General features: G+C 55.6%; 1 protein-coding gene across 1 annotated transcript; it reads left to right on the top strand.

Moving 5' to 3' along the window:
- The first annotated feature begins 2,179 nt into the window (after positions 1-2,179).
- SYTL1 (synaptotagmin like 1) lies at positions 2,180-8,422 on the top strand. Its single transcript, XM_023219515.1, has 5 exons — positions 2,180-2,549; positions 5,533-5,761; positions 7,657-7,805; positions 8,041-8,113; positions 8,200-8,422. Exons 2-5 carry the CDS (start codon positions 5,571-5,573, stop codon positions 8,420-8,422), a joined length of 636 nt encoding a protein of 211 aa, XP_023075283.1. The 5' UTR covers positions 2,180-2,549; positions 5,533-5,570.
- The last annotated feature ends 292 nt before the right edge of the window (positions 8,423-8,714 follow it).

Below are 8,714 nucleotides of genomic sequence, written 5' to 3'. Positions count from 1 at the left end.
ACTGGTTTGGAAATGTGTGAATGGGCCCGAGGGATGGCCTGGCTGTCTGCTGGCACCTTCCAAACCAGAGGATGACAAAGAAAAGTATGTTTGAAAGCTGTGCAACAAAGGGCCAGAGAGGCCTCATGTGGCAGGAGAAGAGGAGGCTTCCAGAAGAGGCTGAGCGGGGACTGAGACCTGGGCAGGGGGAGGACAGCGGAGACAGACAGATGGGAGGGCACCTGGAGTGAAGTGTGGACAGCACCTGGAGGTGGCAGGAAGCAGCAGGAGGCCAGGGGCCAGGATGATGGGGGCTGGTTACAGAGGTGGGAACTTGGAAATAGGTTTCAAGTGGGGAAGAGGCCAGATGAATGCAGGTTGAAACACAGCAGGAGAGATGGCTGGAAGTATCAGCGTCAGGGAGTCACAGCTATAGGAAGGACAGGAGAACAGAGAAAGGAAGGGAAATTTAGAAACCCGAAGACCAGAGAATGAAGTTTCATGCCTTCCAGGAGGGAGGGCTACTGAGAGGTGAGAAGCGGGCAGAGAAACATCATTGCAGGTGCCAGGACCAGGATGGCAGGAAGGGGTGAGGATGCTGTTGGCCACTCTCCTTCCGTTTTGAGGGCCTTAATGGAGGAGGCATCATCATAGTAACGGTCCCACAGCAGCTGCTCAATGGGTATTGCATGTGTGGGTGCATAAATGCATTAATCAAGAGTCTACTGGGGACTGGGCGTGGTGGCTCACGCCTGTAAGCCTAGCACTTTGGGAGGCTGAGGCAGGTGGATCACCTGAGGCCAGGAGTTCAAGACCAGCCTGGCAACATGGTAAAACCCCATCTCTACTCAAAATACAAAAATTAGCCGGGCATGGTGGCGGGCACCTGTAGTTCCAGCTACTCAGGAGGCTGAGACATGAGAATCACTTGAACCCAGGAAGTGGAGGCTGCAGTGAGCCAAGAACGTGCCACTGCACTCCAGCCTGGGCAACAGAGCGAGACTCCATCTCAAAACAAACAAACAAATAAATAAGGTCTTCAAGGATCTCACTGAATTTTAATGAAAATCCTCTGAGGAGGGATTATTACCCCCATTTAACAGATGAGGAAAATAAGATTAACTTGCAAAAATAAGTAGAGAAGCCTCAACTGTGGGCTGAGATGGAGGAGGGGCCCTCTGTCTCTCAGTGGTGGTGGGAGCCAGTTCTGATGACGAGGAGGAAGAGTGGGTTTTTTGTTTGCTTTTCTGAGACGGAGTCTCGCTGTGTTGCCCAGGCTGGAGGGCAGTGGCAAGATCTCAGCTCACTACAACCTCCGCCTCCTGGGTTCGAGCGATTCTCCTGCCTCAGCCTCCCGAGTAGCTGGGACTGCAAGCACTCGCCACTATGCCCAGTTAATTTTTGTATTTTGAGTAGAGATGGGGTTTCACCATGTTGGCCAGACTGGTCTCAAACTCCTGTCCTAGAGTGATCCGCCCACCTCGACTTCCCAAAGTACTGGGATTACAAGCATGAGTAACCGTGCCCAGACTGGTTTTGTTTATAAACCACCCCTTGCCCTACCTCTCCCAGGGGTCTATGAGGAGCCCTCTAATCTTTAATCCATGGCCCTAGGTTCAGGGGAGGGGGTCGGGCCAGGGCAGGCCATGGAAAGTGAAGTGGACTTAGGGGGAGTCAGAAAGCTTTGGTGTGGCCTCTTGTGCCCAAGACAACCCAGGAGGTTCATGGTCCTGAAGCCAATGTAATCTAGGGCCCAAACCTTCTAATCTCAGGGTGGGCAGAAGCTGGGTGTAGAATGGGGTGTTCAGGGGGGGCTCCCCATAGACAGACAGTGTGGGACCCTCACCTTGGCACTGGAAGATTTCAGGCCTCCTCAAACAGATGGGGCCCAGGACAGCAGAGGGGACAGAGAGGGCTGCTCTGCTGTGGCCAGCATGTCCCAGAGGTGCATGTGGATACAGAGGGCAGCAGCTGCTGAAATGGCCATGGGCATTGGACTATGCTGGAGTGGGGACACCTCACCCTGACTGCCAGCTCGCACCGGGCACTTTCACTTCCCTTAGAATAGGCTCCTTGCACACTGCTACCCACAGTTTGCATCAGAAGAAATGGAAGAGACCTGCTTAAGGTCGCACACCCAGTGGCAGAGCAGGGACCCTGCGCAGGGTGGTCTAACTGCAAATTCTGCCATCCTTCCATTCCCCTTGGTGCTGGAAAAGAAAGGTTTCTAACTTGCTTTCTGAGCGAGTTCCTACCAGCTCCGCTGTGGGTAAGGTGGGGCTGCTACCCATTGGACAGAGTGGCTGGGGCCTGCTCAGTGGAGCTGGGGCCAAGCCCGGCCTCTCCAGTCAGCTGCGGGGGCGCACCCCGGGGCGCTGGGAGTCCAGGCCCGGTTTTGCATCAGGCCCTGCCGAGGTGTTTCCTCCTCCTCGGTGTGGGGCAGCTGCTGGCTGGGCTGCCTGTTGAGTCAGCCGCCTTCTCTCACTGCTCTTCTCCCAGTCCCTGAAACTCAGCTGCCAGGGGAGCTGGAGTCACCTGCGAAGGTGTCCTCCCATACTGGACCCCTACAGGTAACACACGTCGGCGCCAGGGTCCCCTGCCAGGGTCCAGAGACGCAGGCACTGCCACCTGGTATCCTGAGCACCCTCCAGCACCTTGCGGTTGGGGGAGGTGGGCGCGTGTCTGGAACTGGAACAGCCGGACAGATGGACAGACCCTCCTCTTGACCAATGGGTCTGTCCCACAGTGTCAAAACAGCAGGGAAGACCAAACACTTGATTCTGCCTCTGGTAGGAGAGGGGACTTCAGGGAGGGGAACTGCTGAGGAGGCTGGGCTGATGCCCATGGCCCAGCTCAGGCAGGCCTGCAGGACAGAAATAGGCTCAATTCTGCCAAATGTCCTCTCCCACCTCCATCCACACTCAGACACACATACCTGGTGGCCCCCAAGGCACCAGCGGACACCCCACAGCACACAGCCCAGTCACACGTACGGCACAGGAGGAAATGCACAATGCATACTGCACACACCCCACATGGTGCTGTCACCTAGAAAGTCACTGAACACACCGCACGGACAATATAGTCATCATGCAGCATCACACTGCAGCAGGACACACAGACACACTCACACAGCAACTACACAGCTCACAGACCCACGCTACGCAGACAGGCCCACCAGACTCGGACCAGGGCACAGAGAGGGACGTGGGTTCACACCCCAATCCACAGGGGAGCCTGAACTATGCGTTTGCAAGACCCACACCTTGGCCATAGAAGTTCAGGGAAACTGCTGTTGTGGAGCACACAGGTATCCACAGAGCGAATGCACACCGTGCAGCCATGCCGAGGCCTTCAGCTCCTGAGGGTGTCAGGAGGGATCGCTGGGACTCGGCCACTGACTCAGCTGGGAGGGGACAGAATATAGCAGGCGGTGGACACAAGCCAGGACCCGCCTGCCAAGCTGCCTCCACCGGTCCCGGCCCCACCTGGAGCCCTGGCATGGAAGGGGCGGGGAAGAGAGGAGAGGCCGCCCAGTGGGCTCAGGACACAGCCCTGACCAAGTCATGGGCCCCTTGCCACGTCTACATGCCCCTCAGCGCTGGGCAAATGTTTTCTTTCCGGAGTCACTGTGGTACCTGAGCATGGGCTGCTGTGCCAGCTTAGGCCTCCACCGCCGGGACCCCAGCCTGGTCTTGGGAGAACCGTGTGGCTAGAGCAGAGGGGCCCGGTGGCTCCAGGCAAGAGGGCAGGGCTGGCAGCGGGGGCATCCCTGGGTTGGAGGCCTCCATGGGAGTGGGTGCGGCAGTTACCTCAGGGGAGGAAGTTGGGGGTGTGGGCTGAGGAGGAGGTTGCCTCAGACAGGAAGGCCAAGTGGGCCAGGGCAGGGTGGAGGTGAAGGGTGGCGGGGGGGGACCCAGGCTGTGAGGTTCCCGGCCCAGGGGAGTGAGCAGATGTACATGTGTGTGTGTGCATGTGTGTGTGTGCGCACGTGTGTGTGCGCGTGCGTGTGTGTGTGTATGTGTGTGTGTCTAAGTGGGTGGTTGTATGTGTGCATTCCCATGTATGTGCAGGTATATTTCTGCATTTAATTAATCAAACTTTTACCAACCATCTGTTGTGTGCAAAGTACTGGCTTTGAGGATCACTCCCTCTCCCTGCCTCCAAGGAGCTCACAACTCAGACCATGTGTGTGTGCCAGAGTCTGTGTGATTTTTATGTACATCTTTATTGAGGGACACATTTGTCCCCAGGCTTGTTCTTGTCTCGGTGAACCCATCCGGACGGGCCCATCCCTGTTGGTGTGCATATGCTGTGCACAGGTTTTTTTGTTTGTTTTTGTTTTGAGACAGAGTCTCACTCTGTTGCCCAGGCTGGAGTGCAGTGGCACCATCGCAGCTCACTGCAACCTCCACCTCTCGGGTTCAAGAGATTCTCCTGCCTCAGCTTCCCAAGTAGCTGGAATTACAGGCATGTGCCACCAAGCCCAGCTAATTTTTCTTTTCTTTTTTTTTTTTTTTGGAGACGGAGTTTCGCTGTTTTTGTCCAGGCTGGAGTGCAATGGTGTGATCTTGGCTCACCATAACCTCTGCCTCCCAGGTTCAAGCAATTCTCCCACCTCAGCTTCCCGAGTAGCTGGGATTACAGGCAGGCACCACCATGCCCAGCTAATTTTGTATTTTTAGTAGAGATGAGGTTTCTCCATGTTGGTCAGGCTGGTCTCAAACTCCTGACCTCAGGTGATCCGCCCACCTCGGCCTTCCAAAGTGCTGGGATTACAGGGGTGAACCACTGTACCCGGCCATAATATTTGTATTTTTAGTAGAGACAGGGGTTTCACCATGTTGGCCAGGCTGGTCTCAAACTCCTGACCTCAGGTGATCGGCCCACCTTGGCCTCCCAAAGTGTTGGGATTACAGGTGTGAGCTACCACGCCTGGCCACTGTGTGCAAATTTAAGAACATGTGTAGGGCTGGGCTTGGTGGCTCACACCTGTAATCCCAGCACCTTGGAAGGCCGAGGCAGGCGGATCCGTCGGGCGGAGGTTGCAGTGAGATGAGACTGCACCACTGTACTCCAGCCTGGGCAAAAGAGCAAAGTTCCTTCTCAAAAAAAAAAAAAAAAAAAATGTATGTGCATGTCTCTCGTGGGCACAGGTCCGGGTCTGTGTCTGCAGAGGGCCCTTTCTGGGGGAACAGCTCTACATGTGCCTGTCTTTATGCAGGTGTCCATGTGCATGTGCGGCCATATCTATGCCTACGTGGATCCGCGTGTGCACGTGTGTCTGTGTGTTCCATCGCTGCAGTTCTGTGTGGCCCTACCTCAGGGTGTGTGCATGTGTGTCTCTTGCTTCTTCCACTGTGTCCCTGAGTGCATTCAAGGGCTAGTGTATGCATGTGTGCATGAGTGCCTGTCACCCCACCTTGAGCTCAGCCGTCCTGGGGTGGCACACTACCCATACCTGGCCAAGTGTTTGGGGAGAAAAGGGCTGTTGGTTCCAGGATGTGCCAAGCATTTGTGCAGGGCTTGACCTGACCCTTGGTCTGCCCCCAGGAAGCTACGTGTGCCCAGCTGGGGCACAGCCCCAGCTGATGCCCCAGAGGGGCCACCCATCTCAAGAGGGGCTTTGGGCTCTGCCCTCCCTCCCCATGGCGCATGGGCCAAAGCCTGAGACTGAAGGACTATTGGACCTCAGCTTCCTGACAGAGGAGGAGCAGGAGGCCATTGCTGGCGTCCTCCAACGAGATGCCCGCCTGTGCCAGCTGGAGGAGGGGCGGGTCAGGTAAGGCAATGCAGGGCAGACCCTGGCCAGGGAGCATTGAGAGGCTTGAGTGGCCCCCAGCCTGCTCCCTACTGACACCACCGCCATCAGATGTCTGCGTGGTTCTTGGTTTCGCCCTTTAGTCTCCTCTGGCCTTGGCCAGCTCACAGCTCATCACTTCTCCAGGGGTGACTGCACCAGCTTTCTCGCCAGCCTCTCTGCCTCCAGGCTTGCCTCTTGGGCCCACCTCCTGCAGCTGGTGTTCCCCAGATCTGTCCTTTTTTTATTTTTATTTTTATTTTTTTTGAGACAGTTTCATTTTTTCGCCCAGGCTGGAGTGAAGTGGCACAATCTTGGCTCACTGCAACCTCCGCCCCTCCAGGTTCAAGCAGTTCTCCTGCCACAGTCTCCCAAGTAGCTGGGATTGCAGGCACCTGCCACCACGCCCAGCTAATTTTTGTATTTTTAGTAGAGATGGTGTTTTACCACGTTGGCCAGGCTGGTCTCAAACCCCTGACCTCAGATGATCCACCCGCCTCGGCCTCCCAAAGTGCTGGGATTACAGATGCAAGCCATCGTGCCTGGCCAGATCTGTCCTTAATGTCCCCGCTGAAACTTCTCCTGGCTCCCCAGTGTCAAGGGCAAGCTCCTAGGCATGGTCCACTGGGCCTCCCTGGTCGGTCCTTGCCAGCCCCCACCATCTCCTCTTCCACCATAACCCCCACCCAACACACAGACACAAAGTGACCCCTCCAGCCACTCAGATGCTCCCCAGTCCCTGAACCCACACTGCACTTCTATGCCTATGCTGGTACTGGAAGAGCACGGTGGTAGAAGAGCATGGGTGTTACAAGCAATGTTTGGGGACAGATACTTCCTAGCTTTGTAGCCTTGGCAACTCACCTGACCTCCTTGAGCACCACGCTCCTTGTCTATAAAATGGGGCTAAGGAGTCCTACTTCACTGATTTAAAAGGAATTGGCCAGGGATAGTGGCGACTCCTGTAATCCCAGCACTTTGAGAGGCTGAGACGGGAGGATTGCTTGAGCCCAGGAATTCAAGACCAGCCTGGACAACACAGTGAGACCCTATTTCTACAAAATATAAAAAAAATGGCCTGGCGTGGTGGTATGTGCCTGTAGTCCCAGCTATTTAGGCAGCTGAGGTGACAGAATTGCTTGAACCCAGGAGGTCAGGCTGCAGTGAGCCATGATCATGCCACTGCACTCCAGCCCAGGCAACAGAGCAAGACTCTCTCTCAAAAAAATAATAATAAAATAAAAAGTGTAATAACTATTATCCTTCTCTACCTGGAGAATTCCAATTTGTCTTTTAAGAAGAAATTCAAGACCGGGCACGGTGGTTTACAACATTTTGGGAGGCTGAGGCAGGTGGATCGCTTGAGTCCAGGAGTTAGAGACTAGCCTGGGCAACATTGAAAAGCTCCGTCTCTACAAAACAAAATACAAAAAATTAGCTGAGCAAGGTGGCACGCGCCTGTAGTCCCAGCTACTCAGGAGGCTGACGTGGGAGGATCACTTGAGCCTGGGAGGTGAAGGTTGCAGTGAGCCGAGATTGCGCCACAGCACTCCAGCCTGGGCATAGAGGGAGACCCCATCTCAAAATAAGTAAATAAATAAATAAAGGCAATTCAAATGTCACCTCCTCTGGGAAACCCTCCTGGATTCTCCCAGGCAGAGCTGGCTCTTCTTATTTCTATCACATCATCCAGTTCACTATCATGTACTTGTCTCTTCTGGACTCGGTCTCCCCAGCAGCCCGAGCTCCTCCACAGCACAGATCAAGTCTGATTTGCTGTTGGGTCCCTGGCCCCTGGTCCCAAGCCTGGTACCATGTGGGTTGTGGGAATGTTGCTTGAGTGAGTCATGACAGCCACACCCTCCCCTTTCCTCCAGCAAGCTCCGGGCCTCACTGGCAGACCCTGGGCAGCTGAAGATCCTGACAGGGGACTGGTTCCAGGAGGCACGCTCCCAGCGGCACCACAATGCCCACTTCGGCTCTGACCTTGTCCGAGCCTCTATGCGCAGGAAGAAGAGCGCCAGGGGTGAGAGATCTTCGGGGCAGGGCAAGCCATGTGCCATCCAGGGCGCTGTCTGTATGTGGACAGGGAGAGAGGACCACTCGGGCTCCAGTCCTGGCTGCCCTTGGTACTGTGTGTCTTTGAGTGGGCAATGCCCCTCTGTGGGCGTGGGGTGGGTGGGCATCTCCCAGGGCCTCTCTCGAGTTACAGCCAGGCTTCCTGAGCATGGGGGCTCACAGAACTTCTCACCTGCGCCCAGGAGACCAGGCTCCAGGCAGCGACGGGGAGGCTGAGGCTGCTGTGAAAGAGAAGGAAGAGGGGCCAGAGCCCAGGTGAGGAGGGGTGTCGGGAAGAGGGAGATGGTGCCCACCAGTGACCAGGATCCCTCCCTCTGAGAGCGTCCTCTCCCTACTCCCAGGCTCACCATTGATGAGGCCCCTCAGGAGAGGCTCAGGGAGACTGAGGTGAGAGTGAATGAACCAGCAAGTGAGTACAGTGTCCCTGGAGGGGAGGTGGACTGTGCGGGGGGAAGGGGGGAAAAGAGCCCCAGCCTGGGAATGGGGAGACCCTGGACATGTCCCTTCCCGTGTCTGCACCTCATCATCTCCTGGGTGGAACAGTGGTATGGATCCAGCCTCTAAGGGAACTTCTTTTTTTTTTTTTTTTTTTTTTTTTTTTTTGAGACGGGGTCTTGCTCTGTAGCCCAGGCTGGAGTGCAGTGGCCGGATCTTAGCTTGCTACAAGCTCCGCCTCCCGGGTTTATGCCATTCTCCTGCCTCAGCCTCCCAAGTAGCTGGGACTACAGGCACCCGCCACCTCGCCCAGCTAGTTTTTTTGTATTTTTTAGTAGAGACGGGGTTTCACCCTGTTAGCCAGGATGGTCTTGATCTCCTGACCTCGTGATCCGCCCGTCTCGGCCTCCCAAAGTGCTAG

This window comes from Piliocolobus tephrosceles, chromosome 1 (assembly GCF_002776525.5).
Source record: "Piliocolobus tephrosceles isolate RC106 chromosome 1, ASM277652v3, whole genome shotgun sequence".
NCBI lineage: Eukaryota > Metazoa > Chordata > Mammalia > Primates > Cercopithecidae > Piliocolobus > Piliocolobus tephrosceles.
The sequence above is the reverse complement of the archived record's forward strand: the minus strand, read 5'-3'. Positions and strand labels throughout refer to the sequence as shown.

Bases quoted from the DNA above. Each gene is read 5' to 3' on its own strand.
- SYTL1 (XM_023219515.1), top strand. From the start codon at position 5,571: ATGCCCCAGAGGGGCCACCCATCTCAAGAGGGGCTTTGGGCTCTGCCC. The intron at 7,806-8,040 runs GTGAGAGATCTT...ACCTGCGCCCAG, and splicing joins CAGGAAGAAGAGCGCCAGGG to GAGACCAGGCTCCAGGCAGC. The intron at 8,114-8,199 runs GTGAGGAGGGGT...CCCTACTCCCAG, and splicing joins GAAGAGGGGCCAGAGCCCAG to GCTCACCATTGATGAGGCCC.